At 41.2% G+C, this 26,788-nt stretch overlaps 1 protein-coding gene across 1 annotated transcript in view; it reads right to left on the bottom strand.

The window, feature by feature from the left end:
* Nucleotides 1-5,469: 5,469 nt before the first annotated feature.
* ERBB3 (erb-b2 receptor tyrosine kinase 3) overlaps nt 5,470-26,788 on the bottom strand; it is a 65,920-nt gene continuing 44,601 nt past the window's right edge. Inside the window, exons 12-28 of the mRNA XM_075265585.1 lie at nt 24,606-24,808; nt 24,187-24,319; nt 24,007-24,097; nt 23,757-23,908; nt 22,969-23,025; nt 19,998-20,139; nt 13,821-13,940; nt 13,514-13,612; nt 13,136-13,327; nt 12,337-12,492; nt 10,817-10,892; nt 10,505-10,651; nt 10,312-10,409; nt 9,471-9,647; nt 8,985-9,056; nt 7,959-8,226; nt 5,470-7,386 (exon numbers count right to left, since the gene is read on the bottom strand). Coding sequence (XP_075121686.1) covers nt 6,821-7,386; nt 7,959-8,226; nt 8,985-9,056; nt 9,471-9,647; nt 10,312-10,409; nt 10,505-10,651; nt 10,817-10,892; nt 12,337-12,492; nt 13,136-13,327; nt 13,514-13,612; nt 13,821-13,940; nt 19,998-20,139; nt 22,969-23,025; nt 23,757-23,908; nt 24,007-24,097; nt 24,187-24,319; nt 24,606-24,808 — 2,749 coding nt within the window. The 3' untranslated portion in view covers nt 5,470-6,820. The remainder of the gene's footprint in view (nt 7,387-7,958; nt 8,227-8,984; nt 9,057-9,470; nt 9,648-10,311; nt 10,410-10,504; nt 10,652-10,816; nt 10,893-12,336; nt 12,493-13,135; nt 13,328-13,513; nt 13,613-13,820; nt 13,941-19,997; nt 20,140-22,968; nt 23,026-23,756; nt 23,909-24,006; nt 24,098-24,186; nt 24,320-24,605; nt 24,809-26,788) is intronic.

Raw genomic sequence — 26,788 nt, forward strand, 5'->3', positions numbered from 1 at the left:
CATCAATATCAAAGTATTGGACACCCTAATCTAATATTATATTTATAATTGTGATTTACTGTTCCATTTCTATGAAAATCATGCTTTTTCAATATGTAAATGAGCATGAAGTATAACAAGGGCATCTCGGAGCCTGGATGGGCTCTGTTTCCAACTCTGTTCTCTACCAAAATCTCCTTTCAGTGCTTCTTCCTTCCATACAGTTGCCTGACAGTCTCTTCTAGGTTGGCTGATCTAAGGCTCATCGCTAGTTTTCTCTGGTACATGTGCAGTACAGACCCAGATGACATGAGCAGGGACTGTACTACGCATGCACCGACCAAAGAACACTAGTAATGAACCTAAGAGGAGGAAAGTGAGAAGAGGATGTCAGTCAACTTTACCACAGAGGCAGTGTGCACCAGTATTTTCAGTTTTCCTCTGCAATTTTTTTTTTTCTGCAATGCGTGGATAGGATTATCCAGAATCCCATTGTGATGAAGAGATTATCAGTTATGTATTTCCAGTCCTGTATTTTTCTCTTGTGTATTATCCTTTGTTCATATTCACCCTTTTGGCCAGGAATGAGGTATTTCTGCTCAGTAAGCAAGCACTGTCTGTTGTGTCAAAGCCCTTTTGATGTTCCATTCCTAGTTCCATTTGCATACCTGTGCTAAACTCATTATCATGGAAGGGAGACTTCCTGGAGTTATGTTTTGAAAGAACTCTGAGTTCACAAACACCAGACTTGGTGTCCGAAACCTAAACTCCACAGGAAATATGGTTTGATGATAATATTTCCCTAGGCTTACAGGCTACTGTCGCACGATAAATTCCTCAGGAGCACAAAACAAGGGAGCACGCTCCAAGACCACACAAGGTAAAAGGTCCAGACACTGAACTCATTACCAAAAGGGGACTGGGGTGTCATCATTGGTGTCTACATGATGGGGGTCTCACCACAAACCCTGTCATACCCCTGGCCTGACCCTACGGTTCTCTGGCGAGGAATTATGACTGTTCATAGTTATTTGGTTTCAAGATGGAGGGCGGGACTTCCCATCTTTGTGACATCACTCAGGGGAGGGAAACCAGGGTTGTATATAGTCTCACATGGGGGGGACAAAGGCCGTTCTGACCCTGGAAGCCATTTGATCAGACTGAGGCTCCATTACTAACTTAAGCATGTGCCCTAAGCCCTAGGAGTGAGGCCTCAGTGAACCACCATACAAACTCATTTTGGTATTGCTTCTTTTCTATCTTTCATTCCCATTTTATTTTCTGTATTATATTGTACTTTAACCTGTATATTTCTGTATATGTTAGGGGCTAGTACCAACCCACTCAGGTTAATAAATCTATAAAATTTATAAAGCTTATTTCATAATATTCTATGAACTCAGCACACTCACGAGTCATGATTGGAAAGTAAGAAGGGTGAGATGAGGAGTCCACTGTGGAGATCGCCGCCCAATATGTGTCCACCTGCCACCAACTGAGGGGAAGATGAAACCTCATGGACTGTTATACCCCATTATCACCCCCTCTAATCACCCATCCACCCCCAGACATTACCACCCCCAGACGTTCCATTACTGCCCCCTCTAATCACCCATACGTCCCACCACCACCATACCAAGCATTCTCATTGGTACCAATAAAGCTCTTCTGATTGATTTCATTTGATTTGATGAGAAGAGGACACTCTACATCAGGGGTAGGGAACGTACGGCTCTCCAGCTGTTACAAAACTACAACTCCCAGCATGCATACTTGCTCTGCTGTTCTTGGAACTCCCATGGAAGTGAACGGAGCATGATGGGAGTTGTAGTTTCACAGCAGCTGGAGAGCCGAAGGTTCCCTATCCCTGCTCTACATCCTACTGGGAGAAGAGGAGTCCACTGTGGAGATCGCTGTCCAACATGTGTCCACTGGCCACCAAATGAGGGAAAGATGAGACTCCATGGACTGTTATGCCCCAAATCACCCATCCATCCACCCCACACCTTCCCCCCTCACACACTATTTGCTTTGGCAATGCCAAATATCTATTCGGACGTGCCAATAAAGCTTCTTTAACTCTTGATTGCAGGTGTGCCAAGCGGCTTGGCAATATCCTTCACACCCATCCACTTTGCAGCTACTGTAAAACGCTTCATTTTTTGTAAGCTGGGACCCTGGCCTAAATATGAAAAATGTGTGCCCAACAAATCTTGATCACAAATATGGTAAAGTCCAAAATGTCTGATGATTTTCTGTTTTATAGGTCAACAGCACAAAAAACAGTGAGAAGTTTCTGTATAAAAAGACATTTTATTTGATACAATTTACTTTACACATTATATGAGTCACGGGTAGGCAGATGACACTGGTTACATGTGTGACCCTTCTGTACATTTCCCTTTATAAAATGTCAGGAACATAGCGGCCCGTAGCAACCATGTCCATGTTTCAATTTTCAAAACACCAGTTGACCCCTGGTTGCTGGTGGTCACCAAGGCCACTTTTCTCTGACAATTCGGTGAGATCCTTGAAGTGCACCAATGTACAAGTTACAATTCTCATTCCTGTTCGAGTGGTACAAAAATAATGTACAAAAATAGACTCTGGATAACAATGTTCATACAAATGTACAAAACCATCTGACAATTGTTAGAACGTATACACAGAAAGGTGCGAACAATAGTCGGCTCCGTGATTAAGGCGTGTCTGTCACCTGTACACAGCATGGGGGCAAATATTTTATGGAGAGAACCTGTTGTATCCATATTATAATTTATAGCATATTATATTACAATGCATAGATTTGGTGATGTCAGGATCCTTATAAAGGTATATATACTACGTAGCTGTATACTTAGTCTATGCCATTTAGCACCATTATTATTCTACAAACAGAGACATATAATTTCTTATCAGTAGGTTTACACATTATACTCCAAATCCATCTCAGTGGAAAATCCACATTGTCATGCAATACAGCGTCAGCAATGGCTGAAGTCAGAAATACAGCTTATACTGATGTTTGTTATCAGTGCTAACCACAAGCCACTGTTAGATGTTAATGTCAGCATCTGTAGCCTGTTCTTAGGATTCCCTCTAGCACACTAAGGCTGCTTTCACACAGAGTAACGCTCCGCTCATTCTGACACGTAAACACGTGTCAGAGTGAGCACTGTAAAACAGAATCCCATTGACTTCAATGGGTGCCGTCTTACGCGCACTACACATTGAAATCAGTGGGAGGCTTTTTAACCCATTGATTTCAATGTGTAGCGCACGTAAGACAGCACCTATAGAAGTCAATGGGATTCTGTTTTACAGCGCTCACTCTGACAGGTGTTTATGTGTCAGAATGAGCGGAGCGTTACTCCATGTGAAAGCAGCCTAATGGGACATTCACATGGCCGGAAATGAAGAGGAACTTGAAGCAGACATCTCCGCAGTGGAAAGCGGAGGTAGAGCTTTGACTTTCTGCCGCTGATTTGACTCAGATGAATAGGCCTTATCAGTGGAGTGTCTTGCGCAGAATGTGCGGCAACATCAACCCCCTAAAAATAATGGGAGCCAGAATCAGGGTGGAATCTGCTGCTGACTATGTGTCAATATCCGCCTTAAATTCAGCACCAGATTCCACCATGTGAACATACCCTAAGACCCAGGAGTGGGCTGCAAACAAAGAAGAGTTGCTAGGGCTGGAGTGGAGTGGAGTTGTCAACTTAGAATTGGAAAAAAAACAAACATAACATGATGAATTATGTTTAATAATATTATACAATTATTAATATTGAATAATAAATTTGATGTATAGGTTGTTGCATGTTTACTTTCATAGGAATTCAATCACTAGCCTTTTCATGAATTAGAGAAGCTTTATTCCTTCTGGCTGACTATGGCTGTCAGCCATTTGTTAAGAAGCTGCATTCGGGCTGTAGAAATCTAAAGCAGTGGGTGGTTTGGTGTACCATCTCCATACTCCTGACTGAGGTGCAGATACGTCCATTATACCTTATCTTTGTATAGTCTCTTCTTCTGGTTTTGGCTTAAAACACAAATGCAAAATACTAACATGTGAATAAGGCTCGAGGTGCAACAAAACAATAGCAGTAGTTCTGACATTTGGCACACGCGAGGGAAGGACTGGACATAATTCCAGGAGACTGGTAGCCGCGGCAAATCATTTTTGGTGCGGTTATTTATTAATATGTATGGAAGTATTTACAACTAAGCCAAAATCAACTCACACGGGCTTCTGTGATTGTCTATCTACTAAAGCCTATGGTATTTTGTCGATCTCTTTGTTAACATGGACAAAAGTGTCAGTGAAACAAAATGGTGCAAGGAAGTCACAAACAATACAACTATAGAAAGAGAATCTACACTGTGCAGCAATTTTTTCACGTGAGTGAACACCTCAAAATAACATTATATGTAGTAATATTGCCATTAGATTACAACATTTAAGGATGTAAATATTATATATATGTTATACAGATCAGTATACAAACTGATCCCAGTCAGTGTCAGAGTGAATTTACACTGTGTTAGCAGTATACGTCAGGAATACTTCCCAATGTATGCCACTACATATGCTACATATACCACGCCTCTAGGCTTTTAGGTTGAAAGACGGTATAGTATGGCACTTTTTGTTTTACTGAATGCCTTTGTAAAGAACAACATTGTTGACTAGTCAATTTCTATACAGAAAAAAATAGTATACTGGCGTGACGGAGGCCAAAAGGTCACTCCTATCCTCCATGGGGCCTATGGCCATGTTTGCATATATACCAAGTGCTTTTTCAGTGCATACCCCATACTTACATTGCAGTGTGAATTCACTCTTAATTAGGGTTGAGCGATCAGGATTGGAAAAGATCGGATTCCGATCGGCGATCGAGTAAATTTCACGATCGCGATTGGAATTCAGATCCCGATCTTTTTAGGCGGGATCGAGGTCAGAGGTTATTTAGCTACTGGCCAAGCATTGTGGCAAAAGCTAACAATGTTAGCTAGGTCCCATAGGAATGAATGGATGCAGACGACACACAGCCTGTGTCAGCGTCTGGCTGCTTAACCCCCTGCACGTCGGCTGCGTCCATTCATTCTAATGGGAGACTAGCTAACATCTCTAGTAGCTAACACTTACCTGGATAGATCGCTGGTTCAGTCCACGCTGTTCTCGCTCCTCTTCTCGCCTCTTCTGGCCTCGCTGTCCCCGCCTCTCAGGTTAGTGTTACAGACCTAGGAAGAAGGCGGGGCTTGTGGCTTAGGAGAGTGTGGGCGGGTACTGAGAGGGGGGACGTGAGTGATGCACTCACATGTCGCCACCCTGTACCCGCCCACATTCTCCTAAGCCACAAGCCCCAGAAGAGGAGCGAGAACAACGGGGACCGGACCAGCAATCTGTGCAGGTAAGTGGACACCAGGTGGGACTAAGTAGCCAGAGGATTTTTTTTAATCACTACACAGCGTGGCATCTAACAATTAAAGCATTAAATTTTTAAACTCCATGCTGTGTAGTGAATAGAATCGTTTTTAAAATCCGATCTTTGATTACTAAAAAAAATCCCATTGACTTGCATTGGGATCGGAATTGGGATCGGGTTCGAATGGAAAATGATCGGAAGTCGGATTTTAAAAACGATCCTGAAATCTCAAGATCGGCTCAACCCTACTCTTAATCCAACAACATAAAATTTACATTGAAATTATCTTCATAGAAGACCAGAGACACAATTGTAATGAATGGAGATTTAGTCATTTCCACGTGGTTATGCAGCCTTTTTAGTACACGCTTAGGTGTGGTATCTTTGTGTTTTCCTTGCTTACTATGAAATTTGGATAATGGAAACCGCAAGACGTGATTGCGGTTCCAGGAATATTTCCTTAAAAGACCACAAAGATGCTACATACAATATATTGGATACTATTTTTAGTGGTCAAAATATTCAGTAGTTGGCTGGTTCTACTATTTCCATCTCAAGCTACATTTTCTATGGCAGTGCAGTCTTGTCATTTATTGTTTCTGCTCTTTTAGGCATTTACTTTGAAATATACAAGTACTGAAAATAGTAAGTGCTTAAATGAAAGGCTAAAGGTTACCCAAGGCTGCAGGTACAGTAGATGAGAATGTAGTGTAGACCATTGCACTGGACTATGAATGCGCGCTCGTATATTACTATCTCATGCTTATAGTACCACTGCAGGCAAAGCTAATATACTCTTACACCTATTACAGGACTTAAAGTTCGGTGCACAAAACAAATTCTAGGAACAATAAAGAGAAAATTCCTGTGTTATGGCACAAGCAGTAGTACCAGAGATCTGGAAGAAGAACTTTCCACTACACTTTCCGCTACACAGTATCGCTTGTTTTCACTCACAGCGTATAATTTCTAAGAAACACAAGTTCTACCCATTTGTAGTATTTCAGATTGATTCAGAGACAATATTTCATGTAATATCTGGAATCTTAAATTCTAGAACAGAGTGGCATTATTTCATTTATAAACTTAGCAGCGTCCCTTGTAAATACTGATGTTGTACAATTATATTATACCCTTCATGACTTCAGTTCCTGGCATCCGGTCGCTTGGGAATAGCCAGACAGGTGGCTGCTGTTTAGCATGACAAACATATAAAATCTTCCCTTTTTATCACAGTAGCCGATAATAAACCACTGTTGTTCTTAACATTTGGCTCAATGAACATCCTTTTTGTCCCAGAAATGGAGGACTATATTTCTGCCACTGCAGACAGTACATATTAGGATGATATCCTATTTGAGCATATACTAAACATGGATGAAGGAATGAGATTGCCTGGCACATTAGTATTTTTATGTCATTTGCAGGTCACTCTTAACAAACAGGCGGCTGTGCCAGTAGTCGGGGTTATCAAATGCACAGTCTTTTACTTCCAGTTCTCGCAGAGGCTGGATGTAACCTCTTTGTAATGCCTCTCTGTGGCATGTTTGTGGAACCACTGTGGGTTTGTCCAAGGACTTTGGCTGGCTTGTGATTAACTTCATGTCCTCATAGCCCTGTTTGTCATCTGAATCGCTGTCCTTACTGATTTTGCTACTTCGGTTCATGTAGGTGTACTCTGCACCTTCATTATCTAGTTCTTGGCTCTGGCTACTTCTTCCATGCTCGTTCATATATTCGTAGTCCTCCTTGTTTTCATATTCATAATACTCATCTTTACTGTCCTGTCTTGTACAGTTTATGCCCTCCTTGTTTCCATCCCTTGCTCCTCTAATGTCCATATACTCGTACTCCAAGCTCTCTGACGTCTGCCTCTTCCTGTTCATATACTCATATTCATCATCATCTTCTTCATTGGCCATGCATGGGGTTACCGATCTGGAGCCTTGGGACTTTAGTGTTCCATCCTCTGAGAGATCTGTGCAAGAATGTAAAGAGATAAGCAGGATAAATGTGTGCATAGGAGTAACTTTCCATTGTGGAACAGTTGGCTAAACTTATTTAATCTTATTATTTCTGACCTAGCAAGCCAGAGGAAATGACACACAAACTTTCCATATTGTGCATAGTTAGAGAAAGGTCCATCATTTCTGTTATATCACAATTATACACTGCTGTTGTCTATTGACATACTACTAATGGCATGACCAGACCAGATGAAGGCCCTTTGTGTTCTAGATCAGAAGCTCAAAGCATTTTCAATGCCTTGTCTTTTGGAACATAGGAGTGGAATTATCAGGTTTGCCCCTGCATACATTGAATTGTTGACTTGTTCAGGAACCGTTCATGTGTAATGTGTATGTCCATTGATGGTATAACTAATAAATACATTGCTTTATTTCTCACATTTCTATAACTATTAACATTTTGTTATTTTCTTGGCTCATGGATGTAACAACTTCTATTATTATATATTTTTTTAAATTAATTCTATATTATTCCTGCATTAAGTCCAGCTATGGCTTAACTGCGGTTCATATGAGTACGTACCTCCCTGGCTGAGCTGAGGCATAATGTACTCGCTGTCAGTATCTGGAGTAGCAGCAAGTAGGCTTTCCCTCTGGGAGCGATAAGCGCTGTCTAAACGTGAGCGAGGGCTACGACTCAGACTTCCAAATCCAAATGATGTTTCCTCTGCTGTTTCCATGTCAGATAGAGTACAACAGCCCTCAGATGACTCTGACACAGTGCGGCCTACAGAATCCTGCCTTCTCCTGGTCACACGCCTGGGACTTGGATCAGCACGATGAATTGAACTCTGAAACAGAAGAACATCTTGAGATTCCTCTACACGGTTCCAAGTGACAAATTATTATAAAAAAAATTAGAACAAAAGAATGAAGCAGATTTACTAATCCTGAGACTTAGTGATACTACACTTACACCAGGCAATCTAAAGAAAATTTTGGTACATTGGGGGAACTATATTGATGTATGATGATATTGTAGTGCACATTTGGCGCAAGGCCTCTTCTAGCACCAAATGTGTGCCACAACCCCATTTTACTCCTTACTCGCCACATTGTGTGAAAGTGTGTGGATCAGGACAGCAAACGTAAAGTGCTGGGGCAGGGGCACCTTGGCCTGACATATTGATTATAACTTATGGCAGTTTTCATGAGTTATAATGGAAATCTGTGCCAACTCCTGACAGGCATAGATCTCCATTCAGGCACATAGATGTGCGACAAATTTATGAAGAGGCCGGAGTCTCTCTCTGCACCAGTTGAGATCTTTATTAAGACTGGCATATGAAATAACAGGCTTACTAAATCTGCCCCACAAATCTCAAACATACAGTATAATAATTGTGGTGCAAGGCATATTCATCAATTTTTGCATGGCAATGGAAACAGAATTCAGGCACATTTAACTAAGTAAAACTCCCTCTCTCTCTCTTTATATATATATATATATATATATATATATATATATATATATATATATATACAGTATATATATAAAGAATATTTCTAAACTGCAAAGCAATTCAATATTTTCTCAGTTATGTGTTACCTTCTTGTTGATGGTACCAATGCTCTGGCTCATAGGGAGGTATCCAGCAAGAGAACTCTGCACACTCTGACTCTAAAATACAAATGGCAAAACCATAAGGTCACCTGAAATAAGCATATATTATGCACCACAGAATCCACATTTTGAGATTAACCATATAACATATCGGTCAATATAGGTTCTGTTAACAAAATGCCACTTCAGGTGACAAACTGTCAACCCAATCTGTTGAATCACCAAGCGCTATACAGTACAATCTACCATGAAAGTTAGGGTTGTAGATGCATACCTTAGAAGTACAGCAGCTAGAACACAGATCTAAAAATTGGTGTTGGTAGGGAAACAACAAATAAACCAGTAACAATTACATATATGCTTAATACATGAAAACTGAGCCACCTTTGAAGCATACAAACAGAGATAAAGAACCGAATTGTCAACAAGATACTTGAATAGTAGATGGAGTTGTGTTAGTTAAACTCATACCCTGGAGTAGTCTATTCTCTGTCGGGATGCATAGACAGTGCTTGGAGTTTTAGGATGTGGTTCCACATCTTCATCTTCTTCTGTGCCTAAATCATTTTCAATATCCTCCACTTCTTCTTTATCACTCAGTTGTGGCGCTTCTCCAAGGAGAGGTAAGTGTGGAGCATCACTGTCTCGCTGCAAGTAGAAAGACAGGAATAAAATGTAATGATAAATCGGAAGACATTGTCTGAGGTGTTTTGTGAGAAGAATATGCAAATCTGTCTTCCATGATGTAATTAGGAAGTCAGGTGCCTCAGTGTTGTAAACCAGAGGTCGCTCACTGGAATGTGCAAGCCTGTCTTCCCCGATGTAATTAGGAAGACAGAATCTCAGTGAGATAGCCCAATAAAGGCTGCTCCCTTTAACATCATGCTCGACCTTCCAAGAGGCCTTTGTTATACGTGTGATGCTGGGATTATTACCAGGTATAGTCTCTCAACCGAGGACGGCTGTTTCGATGTTATTGCATCTCGTCAGCCCGGTGTAGAGAAGACTAACCTGGTAAAGGTGAGAGGCTTAGACAGGGTTAGGGAGATATCGTCACTCCTTGGGGAGAGACCACCATATAGGTGTGTGGAGACTTATTAAGCCTTTAGCACTCCACCTTGCAAGGAACCATGGGAAGAATATGCAAATCTGTCTTCCATGATGTAATTAGGAAGTCAGGTGCCTCAGTGAGGTGTTTTGTGAAATACATAACAAGATATGAATACAAAGGCCTTCATCTAGCCCAGTATACTAAAATAAGGTTGACAGAAGCTGCATCCAGTTATGGAGCACTCCCAGAAAAATTTCTCACTTTTATGACCAGGTAGCGGGGAGGATCTCGGGCCATACGGGTGAACTCATTTCCCAGCTCCTTAAATGTAGGTCGAACATTCTCATCAATCATCCAGCCTAAGATGGAAGTCAAACATGTCAGTATTCAGATGCATGAAGAATATTATCAGAGATATATGAAGAAAACAGATGAGGTTAAAGCTGACACTCACATTTTACCATGACCATGTAGACATCAATGGTACAGATTATAGGCTGAGGCAGTCGCTCCCCTTTCTCAAGAAGGTCTGGTACTTCGGACAGGCGGATACCTGGGTACGGCTCATCTCCAAATGTCATCATTTCCCACAATGTCACACCTGGGAGGAAGGAAAACACCACGTGATATTAGTGCTGAAGAGTCACAATTTAAAGAAAATCTGTATCTTTCCAAGGTGATGAATAAAGTGTAATAGAATGATGTACTATGTAAGAGAAAAGCTGAAACTTCACAAAAAAGGACCATTACAATACAGTAGACTCACCGTAGCTCCATACATCACTTTGATGAGTGTATTTGCCAAAGTGTATGCTTTCCAGAGCCATCCATTTGATGGGTGTCTGCAAGGAGTCAGAGAAAAAAACAAAGATAAATAAAAAATGGGAGCAAAACACTGTTCGGGGGCATTCATACGGAGTAAAGTGGCACTGATTCTGCCACGATAGCTCGCAGCAGAATCAGTGCTGATAAAAAGACTCCCATTGAATTCAATGGGTTCCATCTTCCACGCAGAACACATTGAAATCAATGGGAGGCTTTTTAAAACATTGATTTCCGTGAAAGACGGAACCCATTGAACTCAATGGGAGTCTTTTTATCAGTGCTGATTCTGCCGCGAGTTATCGTGGCAGAATCAGCGCCACTTTACTCCGTGTGAATGGCCCCTTATAGTTATCCAAAGTTATACTAGTAACAAAATTATTCTCCTTCTTAAGTTTATACATGACCAAACAACAGCATTAAAGGTGTTTCTCCCTAAAAAGGCTTATCTTATATCTACAAGAAGGATGAGTGAAGGGTTTGATTTCTAGGGTCTGACTGCTGGGACCCTTGGCAATGATGAGTCCCCTTTGTGAATATGTGACCACTACTCCATTGACGTCTATGGGACTGAAGGAAACAGCCAAGTACAGTGACTGACAGTTCCATAGAAGTGGAGGAAGTGTTGGTCATGCATGTACACTACAATTCTGTTCACACATGGGACTTGGGACACATGGGACAGAGGTTGGACCACCATTGATCAGGGATTGATCTCCTATACTGTGGGCAAAGAATAAGTGTTGTTGGTTGGAAAATCCCTTTAATTGCTTAATCTGTATCACAAATAGAAACAATCACCCGTAAATTATACTCGTAGCGGTTTTTCATAAAAAGTCAGTTCTAAAAACATTTTATAGATTTTTTAAGGCTAAGAAAATATATCACAAGTATAAGGTAATTTAAGATTGCATAAAATGATGTGAAGGTAAGAATGTGTCTTGTGTTACGTGTATTACACACATTGGATCTAATGTTCTGACTTTGTTACCTTCGCTTTAAAAATGACCTGAATCTGAACAATAAGGTATTTAGTTTTTCTGTAGGCAGGTTTGATACATGAAACCTTGTGTGTATTCACATCAATAAAATAGGACAATTCAAACAATCAAATACAACACTATTCATGTTTCACTTTGAATAAGGTTGGGTGCTAAAATGTTCCTAGACTTCATCTTCATCTGCAGCTTATTACACACTCTAATACTATATGATATAATGCGGTAAAATATGTGTAGGACAAAAATATTACTTGTCAGGTTTTATTATAGTACAAACTGATAGGGGTGATTGATCACAACTGCAGAAGACAAGTGCAGGTGACGCTTATGGCGGACTACTAGATTGGGGTCTCTTTGACTGGTTATTATGGGCTTTGCCTGCACTTTTCCTGGCACTAGTTTTGATCAGTCTCCCGTGTAATAATTCTACAGCAAACATGTATCTATAAATATAAAACACCACCTTGATTTCATTGTAGCAATACTTCTTGTCATCTGGATACAACAAGTCTGCCACACCAAAATCTGACACTTGTACATGATTGAGATTTTTCATAAGGACGTTACGAGCTGAAAGGTTCCTATGAACCATGCGATGTTCCTCCAAGTAGTACATGCCCTGGAAAAAAACAAACAACACAAATAATTTTCTGATTATGTTGAACAGATTGATAGTTTCCAGTTACTTGACATCACACTGTTCCATGTGGATTAATGAGATTCAGGGATTTCATCTCTTCTCTTCTGAGATGTCCAATAAAATTTACAATGTTGGGGAAAAAAACCCAAAAAAAACCAAACAGCACATTTTCTAACTATATTATTATATAAGAAATAGAACAAATAGTGATACCTAGCACTATGTACTAATACATAGTCACACTAGTCACTGTTGGTGCAGGGATTAGCTGCTTTATATTATCCATCATGACTTTACCGGTAATGTATATGGAAACAGACTGACTTCCTTCTAACTTCTCCAATCAGACATGTAAGGTTTGGACAAGGTAAGTTATTTCCGAATAGGTTTTTACTAAATAATAAGCAATGTCACAGGTGACTAGATGGGGTGTATTCCCCTAATGGAACTAATATGTACACTTAATGGATTCATAGTAGAGGCAGGGAAGATAGCAGCTCAGCTGTCAGCATATCATATGTGTATAGCAAGCAGTACAGTAATATATACCCAGACGGTTAGGACTGTACAACCACATTCACAGTAAAAATAATCTTTTATGTATGTGAATAGCAAGACTCACCCTGGCAATCTGGACACACCAGTTTAGCAGCACTTGAGGGCCGATAATACCAGTGTCCTTGTGTTGCCTAACATACTGGAGTATTGAGCCCATAGGCAGAAGCTGTGTGACCAGTTGCAGCTCTGTCCCTGGACAAATACCCAGCAATCGTACGATACAGGCATGATCCAGGCTCCCCATTGCGAGCATGTGCTGTGGAGTAAGATAGTTGTTACTATTCATGAACATGGTGACAAGGCCGAAATTTACTTTCCAAGTACAAATAGATTAAAAACTAATGAAAGTTTATTACAAACATGTCTCCATTTTCTTCCAGCTATTTACTGACAGTTATCTTAAATCTGCATTTCTAACACATAAAAAGCTGACTGGACTTACATCAGTGACTGCATGAAATGTCTGACTACCATTGCGATCTTGTATCACTTTGATGCTCACGGGGATCTTAACAGAATCACCTTCAGGGATCCAAACACCCTGCACAGAGGAAGGTATATGTGAGGATGTGGTGAAATAAAAAGAGCAGGTTAATGTATTAAGACTGGACAGTTCATCTGTATGTATTTAAGTAACAAACAATTACAATATCATCTTTGGTAGGTGTATGCACATATTGAGATAAATCATTCCGTCTATTACAGCCAATGTGCATTAAAATGTAGAGTAGTTGCTACAATTATTATACCTTGTGCACAATGCCGAATACCCCGGATCCCAAAACTTTGAGTTTCTTCAGTTCTGTGCTTTTGAATATTCGAGCCTGTACAGTGTTGTTTTTTTCTGATGGATCCAACATTTCATTACCCTTAGAAGAAATAGTAATACTATTATTTAATCTATATTTTTAACATCTTGTATCTACCTAGCAGCATAAAGGTAGATACTGATTGTGATGTTGTTATAAGTATGTTCTGTATGTTCTGTTCTGCTTACTTATTCTGCTTTGTCTGCCTAGCAACAGTGAGGTAGTAATGGAGGAGGAGCCGAGCTTAGGGGGAGGAGTTGTTAGACAGGGAGCCATGATGGAGCATGGAATAAAGTGTTCTGATCTACAAGAGTAACCATCTCATAGTGGACTTATTCCAGAAGACCTGCATCCTCACTACAACACTACAATTGGCGACGAGGATTAAGAATAATCAGCTAAAGGTATTTCACTGCTACAGAAAACTGTGTACAAGACTGCAATCCTAGCACCAGCCATGGCCTGCTTACCCTCCTTTGCTGTATTTGATGTGCACCAGCCCCAAGCAAACTTAGCAGCATGCTGGAATAAATGGCTGAAACGCTTTGAGATATTCCTGCAAGCAATAAACATTACTGACAATGCAAGAAAGAAAGCCATGTTGTTACACTATGCAGGGGAGCAAGTCTATGATATCTTCACAACTCTGCCCAATACAGGGGAGGACAGTGACTATGATCTAAGCAAAGCAGCACTAACTAAGCATTTCTCTCCATACATAAATGCAGCTTTTGAAATTTTCAAGTTTAGACAGTCAAAACAGTCAGCAACAGAAACCATTGATGAATATCATGTCCGCTTAAGACAACTTGCAGCTTACTGTGAATTTGCAGATATAGACAAGGAAATTCTGATGCAAATCATACAAGGTTGTGTGTCCTCTAAGTTAAGGAGACAGGCACTCAGAGATCCCACCATGACTTTAGCAAAGCTACTGGACATTGCACGTATTCATGATGCAGCAGAGAATCAAGCTAAACTTATAGAGAACACAGACTGTATACCAGAGCAGCCATCTTCTGTAGCAAAGCTCACTCAGAAGCCACATGTGCCTCACACACAGGCTGCAGCCTGCTACAACTGTGGAGGTCCTTATCCTCATCAGAAACCATGCCCAGCAAAGGGAGTAACTTGTCATAACTGTGGGAAACAAAATCACTTTGCAAAAGTCTGCAGATCAAAATCACAATCTTCTCTCTCTGCTAAACAAGCCTTGCCACAGAAAGTTCAGGCAGTGCAGTCAGTGTCCCCTGCGGATGAGCCCAGTAGCACCTACTTATTCTCAGTGACTGAGGGGTCTCGCAATGTGCATGCAATGTCTAATCCCAAACAAGTCATCTTAATACATGGCAATCCGGTGGAGACACTGGTAGACACAGGGGCGTCTGTCAATGTTATTAGTCATGCCACTTATAGCCAGCTAAAGAACAAACCTGCTTTGCAAGGCACTAACCTGAAGATATATCCTTATGGTTCAGCTACTGCATTACCCCTATGTGGCAAATTTCAGGCATTACTAACGGCTGAAGGGAAATCCATCACGGACACTTTCTATGTAGTGGAGTGTTCTGCAGACACTCTTCTCAGCTGCAATAGTGCGGTATCTCTGGGCCTAGTGCAACTGGCAAACAGCGTAACACACTCTTCTGTCCAAACTATTATGCAGAAATATCCTCAACTCTTTCAAGGCATAGGAAAGCTGAAAGACTTTCAAGTGAAATTACACATTGACCAGTCAGTCCAGCCGTCAGTCCAACCTCACAGGCGCATCCCATTCCATGTCCGCAAGCTAGTGGAGAAAGAGCTACAAGACCTTGAGACAGATGATGTTATTGAACGTGTCGAGGGCCCAACTCCCTGGGTCTCACCAATTGTTGTTGCGCCTAAACCTAAGCAGCCTGGTAAAATCAGGTTATGTGTGGATATGCGACATGCCAATCGAGCCATTCAAAGAGAAAGGCACATTACACCTACCATTGATGATATTCTCACAGATCTAAATGGTGCAAAAGTATTCTCAAAAATTGATCTAAAATCTGGTTATCATCAGCTTGAATTGCATCCAGACTCCAGATATATCACAACTTTTAGCACTCATGTCGGTCTAAGAAGGTTCAAGAGGCTGAACTTTGGCATTTCATCGGCTGCAGAAATCTTTCAGAATGTTATCAGGCAGGTTCTTTCAGGAATACCTGGAGTCCTCAATGTTAGTGATGACATCCTTATCTTTGGCACAACCCAAGAGGAACATGACAATCACCTAGAACAAGTCTTTCAGAGACTGCAAACCTGCAATTTAACTGTTAATCCATCAAAATGCGAGTTCAACAAGACGTCATTGAATTTTTTTGGCTACATTTTTTCTGAAAATGGTGTTTCTGCAGACCCTGAGAAAGTAGCAGCCATAACCTCTGCTAGCCAGCCACAAAATGTCTCAGATGTTCGAAGTTTTCTTGGTCTGGTCACATACTGTGGACGATTCATACCTGATCTGGCTACTGTTTCTGAACCCCTACGACAACTCACTAAAAAGGATACTCCTTGGTCATGGACAGTTGAACATCAATCAGCTTTTGATACACTTAAGTCCAGTCTTTCTAGTGACGCGGTCATGGCCTATTTTGACCCACTAAAGTCTACTGAGCTCATTGTGGATGCCAGTCCTGTAGGCCTTGGTGCAATTTTAACTCAGGTGTCCAAAACTGGCAGCATCTCCACAGTCTCCTATGCGAGCAAGGCTTTAACAGAAACGGAACAGCGCTATTCTCAAACTGAGAGGGAAGCTCTCGCAGTTGTATGGGGATGCCTTCATTTTCATCTTTACCTCTTTGGTCGTCCATTCACAGTGGTCAGTGATCATAAACCACTCATTCCAATCTTCAATAAACATTCATCAAAGCCACCCCCACGACTTGAACGCTGGCTACTACGCCTGCAGAACTATCGCTTTCACTTGATATATGAGGCAGGAGCTGGGAACCCTGCAGACTATTTTTCAAGACACCCTTCACCACAGTCTACCAAAGACGACTTGCCTGCCACTGTCTTAGCTGAGGAGCATGTAAATTTCATTGTTACTCACTCTGTGCCAAGAGCAATGACCCTCGAAGAAATTAAACATGCGATGGATTCTGATCCCCAACTTCAGTTGGTAATTGACACTGTTCGGTCTAAGAACTGGAACTCTTTTCTAGCTGAGACTCGTATTCAACCGCAGGGTCAAACAGCATATTTGCAGGCCTTCTTTAATGCAAGACACTCTCTTTCTGTATCTGACTCAAACATACTACTACGTGACAACCGCCTGGTCATTCCTCAGAAACTTCAGAGTAGAGTGATCGATCTGGCCCATGAGGCCCATCAAGGTATAGTTAAAACAAAGCAATTACTTAGGGAGAAAGTATGGTTTCCTGGACTAGATAAACAAGTGGAAGCACTTATTGCCACATGTATACCTTGCCAAGCAACTACGGTGGACCATAGCCGAGCACCAGTACAAATGACACCTCTGCCAGACAATCCATGGACTGCTGTGAGTGTTGATTTCTGCACTTTGCCAGATCATTCCTATTTACTGGTTGTCATAGATGATTTTTCTAGGTTTCCAGTCATTGAACCCGTTTCCACCACCTCTGCAAGAGCTGTCATACCAAAACTGGACAAAATCTTTTCTGCATATGGCATACCTGAAACAGTGAAGACTGACAATGGGCCACCTTTCAATAGTGCAGATTTTCAGTCTTTTGCAACTTATCTTGGTTTTAACCACAGGAAAATAACTCCTTACTGGCCTCAAGCCAATGGTGAAGTGGAGCGCTTCATGCAATCAATCAATAAAACTCTTCGGATTGCTACCATGGAACACAAGGATTTGCAGCAAGAATTGTACAGATTCCTTAGACAGTACAGAGCCACCCCGCACTCTACTACAGGAACTCCGCCAGCGACTGCGCTTTTCGGCAGGCCTTTGCGCATTAAGCTTCCAAACATCCCAGTAGTTCACGTCCAGACTCCATTGGTCCTCAATGATTCCCTTGCCAAAGGCAGGATGAAAAGATATACAGATAAGAGAAGTTGTCGCTTCAAACAGCTGGATGTGGGAGACTGGGTCCTTGTTAAAAGGCTGAGACCCAGTGACAAGTTATCATCCCCTTATCATCCAGAACCCTTTCAAATCACACACGTTAAAGGTACCATGGTTACTGCTCAACGCCAGGGTCATCAAGTGACACGAAATATCTCCCATTTTAAAAAGCTTCGTGACTACAACCCAGGAGCAAGTGCAGAGGAGACAGATGATGAGGAAATTTCACCAGGTACAACTGGTTCAGCAACACCAACAAGAGACACCTCCGAAAATTCACAGACTGTTTCTGATAACGAGATGTCTCAACGCTACCCGACAAGGATAAGTCGAAGGCCACCAACGCACCTCAGGGACTATGTTCTGCAGTAAAATTTTCTTTTCAGTTTGGACCTTTTATTTATTGTTCATTTATAATGTTTGCATTTTTTTTTTTTTTTTTTTATAAGAAGGGGAGAGATGTGATGTTGTTATAAGTATGTTCTGTATGTTCTGTTCTGCTTACTTATTCTGCTTTGTCTGCCTAGCAACAGTGAGGTAGTAATGGAGGAGGAGCCGAGCTTAGGGGGAGGAGTTGTTAGACAGGGAGCCATGATGGAGCATGGAATAAAGTGTTCTGATCTACAAGAGTAACCATCTCATAGTGGACTTATTCCAGAAGACCTGCATCCTCACTACAACACTACACTGATATTATACATGCACATAATAGACACTCACTATACAGTCACTCCAATTGTAATCTGTCAGCTCCCAAGGCTGCCATCACACGCTACAAATTTATGCAACGGAAATCCAGTTCCATTCATCTGAATGTGATTGTTCTGTCAGCAAGCACATGCATTTCTGCAAGCACCATTCAGATATACTGAAGTGATTTTCACTTGCAACAAAACCTACCGTGTATGAAGGCACCCTTAGGGAGCCTTCACACGGAGTGACGCTGCGCTCATTCTAAACGTAAAAACACGTTCAGAATGAGCGCGTAAAAATCAGCTCCCATTGACTTGAATGGGAGCCAGCATACGGGTGCTCCCCATTGAAATCAATGGGAGGCTTTTTTCCCTATTGCTTTCAATGTGATACGCGCGTGATACATTGAAAGCAATAGGGAAAAAAGCCTCCCATTGATTTCAATGGGGAGCGCACGTATGCCGGCTCCCATTCAAGTCAAAGGGAGCTGCTTTTTACACGCTCATTCTGAACGTGTTTTTACGTTCAGAATGAGCGCAGCGTAACTCCGTGTGAAGGCTCCCTAAGGCTACATACACAAGTATGTGTGCATCTTCAAGTGGGAAAACAGCATGGCTGGCACATGGATAATATCCATGTACCATCCATTCCCTACATGGTCCCATTAATTTCAAGAAATGAGCCCACAAAATGAACAGGGATACGACCTGTCCTGTGTTTTGCCCCTACACAAACCCCTAATAATACACGGACATGTATATGAGGCCCTAGAAAATAATTATTAAGTGTGCTAGCCATAAAACACATGACTAGCAAATTGAGAACATGCACATGCCCGTGTCCATGGAGCCTAAGGTCTCATTCACACGTCCACATCTGGACAGGATCCTGGACAGCACCCCAACCTCCACATTTTCAATTGGTGTGCTGTGCTTGGTTGATCCACTTTTGATGTCTGTGAGAAGCAAACTTTTTGTTTTCTTTCACTTTCTATAGTTTCTATGTATCTGGATCTGTGAAAAACAGACGACACACTGATGTTATGCATTTTTTCCATGGGTTTATGGACTTTCATTGGTGTAATGTATCCGTGATCCATCAGCATCAGTGGAAAAAAAAATGTAAACAAGAATAGGTACATGTGGTGTCCACAAAAAATGCAGAGGCCACACAGATGTGATATATGTAGACATGTGAATAAGGCCTAAGAGTATGCTGCCTCAGAAACCCTAACAGACAAAAATTTTATATAATTATATAGCAAAAAAACACAAATAAAGCTTAAGATGATTAAGATGACACCAAATACCAAAATAACAGCATCCATTTATAGTACTTACATCTCCTCTCTCCAGGTAGCGTCTCATAGTTCGCTTCTTTCGGATTCTCTGTCCTCTCCAGTACAGTAGTGCTAGGAGAGTGCCGCAGCACAGAACAAATATAGACACAACCACAGCCCCTGCCACCATCGCCTGGGTTTTACTGTAAAGAAAAGAGGTAAAAACTGTAGCTATAGCCTGGGACTAATATTCTTATGTAAAAGTCTCAGACTATGGGATAATAATAGCGTAAAGTTTCTGGCTCCAATTCAGCCCTTTTATTTTGTGCTGCAATAAAAATTAAGACCCAAGAAAAATTACCAGTCAATATGAGTCCTTGAGTTGTCTTCTTCAGAAGAGTTGTGGAAATTTCACTCACTCTAGTTATACATTCAGGCACAAGATGTCAAGTGATTTAGCTATACAGGATGCTAGGAAAGCTAGGAGACTGACAACCCTTGTGGAAGTTATACTGGTCATGATGGTTGTCAGCTGAACTTTTAGAATTCTGGTATACAACTTCTCACAAGGGGACACAATAGAAAATCATATTCAATGTTCATGACTTTAAGTGCTTACATTTGCTTTATAAGGTCATAGGCTGGGGTTACATGGTGATATTTTGCAGCGCTCCACTGATTTGCATGCAAAGCTGTCTGCATAGAGCCAATGATACATGAAGTCTACATTGTTCCATGTTACAGAACCATACGCATAACCTGTGTCGCCACTAGGTGGCTCCTTATTACCAATGTTCTGCATTATTCTCACTTTCGTATGACATCCAGCAAAACATGGCAGCACCTTTTCTCTGCCTCCTTTGCAGTGATTCTTAGTAAAATAACATCTGACTGCCAGTGTATGAAATTGGAGACAAACAGGGGTATAGTAGGGGCCCATAAACTTCAATAGGTAGATGGTTTTGTTCTGTACAACTCAGAACATATAAAGCTATGTACTAACTGTGAACAAAGCAATAACAGCCTCTAGAGGGCAGCAAAATACTGATCACAACTATTTTAGGCTAAGGTCCCATGCAGCAAACTGTAGCCAAAAAACGCAGGGTAAAAGACCGCATCGCATTTTTTTAGCAGCGATTTTCACAGAAAGTTCAGTTTTTCTCTGCAGACTTTCTGCCTCTATTATATCTCTAAGGAAAACGGCAGCGTTTCTCTAGGTATAATTCACATGCTGCGATTTCTGCTGCAATTATTTTCTGCTATGTATGGATGGGATTAGCCAGAGTACATTTAGCAGGTACTGTAAATCGCAGTGTTTTTGCAACATGGGGGCCTAAAAGGTCCTGTACATGCAAATATTCTGTGCAACTGCAAAAGATTAGATGAAGATGATCTTATGTGGAAGAAAGACGTAAAAATAGTTAACAAATTGATATCTTATGTCATAGTAATATTGGGTCATTTTCACTTAATTTACTTGTATATTTGACATAATGTCATTTGTATAGTTTGTCAAAAATAGCGCACATTTTATATGCCGATATTGTTTAACCACTCACAAGTAATATTAGTACGATTAAACATTTGATCAATGAGGCAATAAGGAGGTGGCTCGGTGGCTACTTCTAATACCCTTCCTGCCCCTGCCACAAGGTGAGCCTTATGATGTCTATCAATGTTAAGGGTTAGGAGGTTTATCCATTGTAATAATATAGTGAGCTTTGCTTGGCGGCTGATACCTAGGAGTTACCCACGCACACTTTAACCTCAGGCAGCAGTAGTTGAGATGTTTGGCTGAGGGAAGCAGAAATACTTCACCGAAATATTGGGATAATTGCAGCGATGTCATATGATGAGTAATATTCGGATGCCGGTGCCTGAAGCAGCATGATAGAGGCAGGAAGGGTGTAAAGCATGGCTATGGGATTTCATTTTTCTCCTAATTCCTGCACAGCTAAAGCTACATTTCCAATCCAATTCTGCAGATCATAGCTGACATCACATGCTGGTTGCATGGGGAACACAGAATGATTGTTCTCACAGTTCCTCTCACTGACTGGTACATGTTTAATGGAGAAAAGGAATCCAGCCAAAGATTGTGACTTCTCCTTATCCCACTGGGTTAATAAGGGGAATGCCAGGACAATACGACAGTGCAGGTACTCTAATTCTTCACTGTCCTGTGCTAGATCTCTCTTCTTATTCTGCTCAACATCATCTTTTTATCACTGTTATTGCCTTCAATAAATATATTATATCTATAAAATGTCTGTTGTGCGTAATAGAACGCTGTTGAGTCAGAGTCAGAAAAACTGCTACCAGCTCCGGCTTCAAAATAAATGACTCACCATTAATCATATACAATTTACTATATTGTATAATTAGATGTTTCAAGAACAAACATTTTCCTTATACTAGATGTTTCATAGAAATTCAATCACTAGTTTTTTAATGAATTACTGCTTGTGACTGACCATGGCCCTCTATGAAGGAATCGGAGTCAGAGCAGGAGTCGGACTGTGAGAAAATACGAGTGCGAGTCTGATTTGTGGTCTGGCTTACGTACACCATAGCCCGAGTGCAATATATTTTCATCTAGAGGGCTATGGTTCTGCCAAAATGTATTTTTCCTTTGCAAAGACCCTTATGAAAATCACACATACACACTGTCCAGATTTATGGTGGCACAATCACATTCAGAGTGGCCATATTCTGACCTTAGGAAAATAATCAGTGGCTGAACAAATCCCTCTCATTCAGCTACTATGGTCATATGGTACCTATGCCAAACTTTCCAGAACCATCAGGTTATCTGACAGCTGTCCAATGCCTCCAGCACTCCAGTATATTGGATGAAGCTTGCTATATTGCTATTATAGTCTCCTCACAACTCACTGCACATCAACTAGACACATTTGTCATGCGACATATATAAAACTTAAAACCATAAAGGGACCCCCACCAGTTTACCAGGATGATTACAATAAATAAATCCTGCTACAGTTGAGTCTCACAGTATTTGCTAAGCTTACCTTTGAACAGCACGTGGATCGTTATTGGTGCAGTCCTGTATGTCTGGTCCTTTACACCTGTCAGAAGAGAGGATTGCGGTATTACTAATAGTAGCAAGAGGGATTCAGGTCACATAAATACCATTAGTGATTATTAATGGACAGTTAGAAACTGCATTAAGGTTAGTAGGGGCCGCTCTGTGAGGTCTCTCATACTGTACTTCACTGGAGTAGGTCAATACAGTTCTAACATTGTCAGACTGTGGGGAAACATATATTGTATAATGGTTGCATGGCACTGCGAGGATAGGTAAACTCCACAAATGTCAATAATAAGTACACATAAGGTAGAGGTAATATCCTTAGGGCTATAACATAACAGCACATGTACACGTTATATCCTTAGGGAAAGACCCTAAAGAAATAATCTGTACCTTGCTTATATTATTATTAGTATTATTGTTGACATATCGAGGACAGTCTGAAATCAATAGGTTCTCAATAGGTTTTTTCCATCTGTTCGATCATCACTTTCTTGGTTGTTATTGTAAATTGTGTAGGAAGACACACTGTATTGAATCATAATAATTGTCAATTTAATTATACATTGTCTGGAGGAATAACAGAATAACAGCACAGCACAAAGTTGACAATGCCAACCTGTAGTCAGCTGCTTATGCAATAACATTATTGTTTACTTGTACATCTGTGGGCTGAATATGGGGTTCACTCCAAAACTAGCTGCCTCAATGTAAGTAGAACGTATACCACAAATATAGATTCCATTATAATGAAGAATATGAACTCACCCCTCTGTACAGTTCTCATGACAAGGCAGACAGATCTTATTCACATTGGGGTACTTGTAGATTGGTCCTTTTTCTCCCATGACAACATGGCATTTGTCCACGCAATGTAGCCCATCTCGGAAGTTGACACACTGTGTGCAAGAGTCTGCACCCTGACGTGATAAAGAAGAGTATAATTTGGAGCATATGTATAAACGTGTCAGGAAAAATAGATGAGCGTTGGGAATTAGCATTTGCAGGCAAGTCTTACTGTTCCATTGCAGGTTAGCGCTCCTTCCACCCTCTGACATTCTGGGTGGCATTTCAAGCAAACACCATCCTTTGAAAACTCCCTGCTATCTCTATTCAGTAAAAATAAAGAAAAAAGTGTCACCATATAGAACCAACCATACAATGCTAGTCATTGATATAACATATGCAAAATAATTACCCTTGGTATAGGTTACAGTATGGTACACAGATCCCATCTCGACTAAAGTTTCTGCAAGATAGACACTGTTCAGGTCCCGGACCCCAGCAGCCATTATCAGAACATAGTGGGTCACATACTTTTCCTTCTTTGACTGCAAAAGATAAGATACTAAGTTGGAACATATTATTTTAATTTCATTTATGGATAAACTAGAATTCTTCTAAAATTATTACAGTAATAGAGATGTGGATAAATGTTTTACAGATCCAATCACGATAATGGCTAAAATCTTACTTTGCTACTTATTTCCTTAATTCGGATAGGATAAGAACTGAATGGACTACATCATCAACACAATTTCCAATAAAAAATGTCATCATCATTATGTAAGATAGTGACAGAACAGAATTAAAGATCAGAATAAGAAAGCGCTTTACCACAAGTAGCTGGAGACTTGTTGTTCTTAATATCAAAGCTCTGCCTTTTAGTTGGGAATAAGGTTTTCCAGTTAATGGTGTTATAATAGCAAAGGTTCTCATTTTCTGCAATATAAACCTTCCCAGCACTGATATCTCGCAGTGAACGAAAGCCCAGAGACGTCACATTGTTGTTCTTCATCACTAGAAGTGACACCCCACGTCTGTAATATATCATTGAGGGATCAGGTCTCTTGTCGAAAGCACAAGACAACCAAAACACAATGCAGGACAAAGGAGAAGTAATATAGACGCAGAATACCAATGTTATGACAGTAATGTGCGCGGAAAACACCTTATCTATACCATAAATCAATACGCTGGCATGGTGATGTGTAATGCACACATAGAAGGCCTACAAACCTCATCAATATTTACCGTGTCCCTTCCCCTCATCTCTCCCCTGTCTCTTTTATCTGCTCTCTTTGGAACGCCCGCTCAGTGTGTAACAAGCTAGAATATATTAATGACTTATTCCTTACTAAATCCCTCAGCCTGCTCGCCCTTACTGAAACTTGGATCCAGCAGGCAGATACGGCCTCCCCTGCTGCTCAGTCTCATGGTGGCCTACAATTCTCACATACCTCTAGGCCTGACAACAGGCAGGGTGGTGGGGTAGGCTTACTTCTGTCACCACAGTGCATTTTTCAGGCCATTCCACCGGTACCCTCACTCACATTCTCCTCATTTGAAGTCCATGCTATCAGACTTTTCCACCCGCTCTCCTTACGTGTAGCTGTGATCTACGGTCTGCCTGGCTCACCCTACCAATTTTTGGACCACTTTGCTTCTTGGCTTCCCCACTTTTTATTCAGTGAAAGTTCTACCCTCATCATATGTGACTTTAACATCCCTATTGACACCCCTCGCTCCCCAGCTGCCTCACAGTTTCTCTCATTAACCACTTCTCTTGGTCTTTTACAATGTTCTTCTTCTGCCACAGATGTAGATGGAAACACGATTGATCTAGTCTTCCATCGACTCCTCACAGATTCTAAATTTACTAACTCTTCTCTGCGGCTCTCTGATCATAATCTTCTATCTCTCACCATCAGTGCTCTATCCCCTTCACAAGATACCCCTACCCATCACATATATAGAAATTTGCGTGCTATCGACACCCAGCACCTCTCAGATACTCTACAGTCCTCTCTGTCCCCCATCTCCTCAATCTCCTGTCCCAATCTGGCCACCAGTCACTATAATGAAACCCTTAAAAATGCATTGGATGAGGTGGCTCCCCCCCTCCACTCATGAAGTTCCACATAGGAGGCAGCAACCCTGGCACATGCCACAGACACGATTTCTTCAGCGGTTCTCTAGGTGTGCCGAATGTCTCTGGAGAAAATCACGTTCACCTGCAGATTTCCTCCACTTCAAATTTATGCTTAAAACATATAGTTCTGTCCTTTACCTCGCCAAATAAGACTATTTCACCGCCCTCATCTCTTCTCTCTCCAGCAACCCTAAAAGGCTTTTTGAAACTTTTCACTCCTTACTCACACCCAAGGTGCAGACACCATTCACAGACCTTAGTGCTGATGACCTGGCCACTTATTACCATGATAAAATTGATAAGATCCGTCGGGAAATAACTGACCAAGCCCCAGGTGGCATTGATTCCCACACCTACCATAATACTGATCCCCCTCAACTGCACTTCAGACTGTCCATTGTCATCTTTTGAACCTGTTACAGAAGAGGAAGTCTCCCAGCTACTTTCTTCATCTCGCCCTACAACCTGAAGTAGTGACCCTTTTCCCCTCACACCTTCTCCAATCTCTGTTGCCTGCTGTCATGACTTACCTTACTAAAATATTTAACCTCTCTCTCTTCTGTAATCTTCCCATCCTCCTCCAAGCATGCTGTTATAACTCCGCTATTGAAAAAACCCTCCCTGGACCCGTCCTGTGCTGCTAACTATCAACACGTCTCTAACCTCCCCTTCATCTCTAAACTCTTGGAACGCCTGGTTTATTCTCATTTAATCCGCTATCTCTCTGCTAACTCTCTGCTTGACCCCTTACAATCTGTTTTCCGCGCTCTGCACTCTACTGAAACGGCTCTCACAAAAGTCTCCTAATGGCTAAATACAATGGTGACTTCTCTCTTCTTATTCTGCTGGACCTCTCTGCAGCCTTTGA

This window comes from Leptodactylus fuscus, chromosome 2 (assembly GCF_031893055.1).
Source record: "Leptodactylus fuscus isolate aLepFus1 chromosome 2, aLepFus1.hap2, whole genome shotgun sequence".
In the NCBI taxonomy this organism is placed as follows: Eukaryota; Metazoa; Chordata; class Amphibia; order Anura; family Leptodactylidae; genus Leptodactylus; species Leptodactylus fuscus.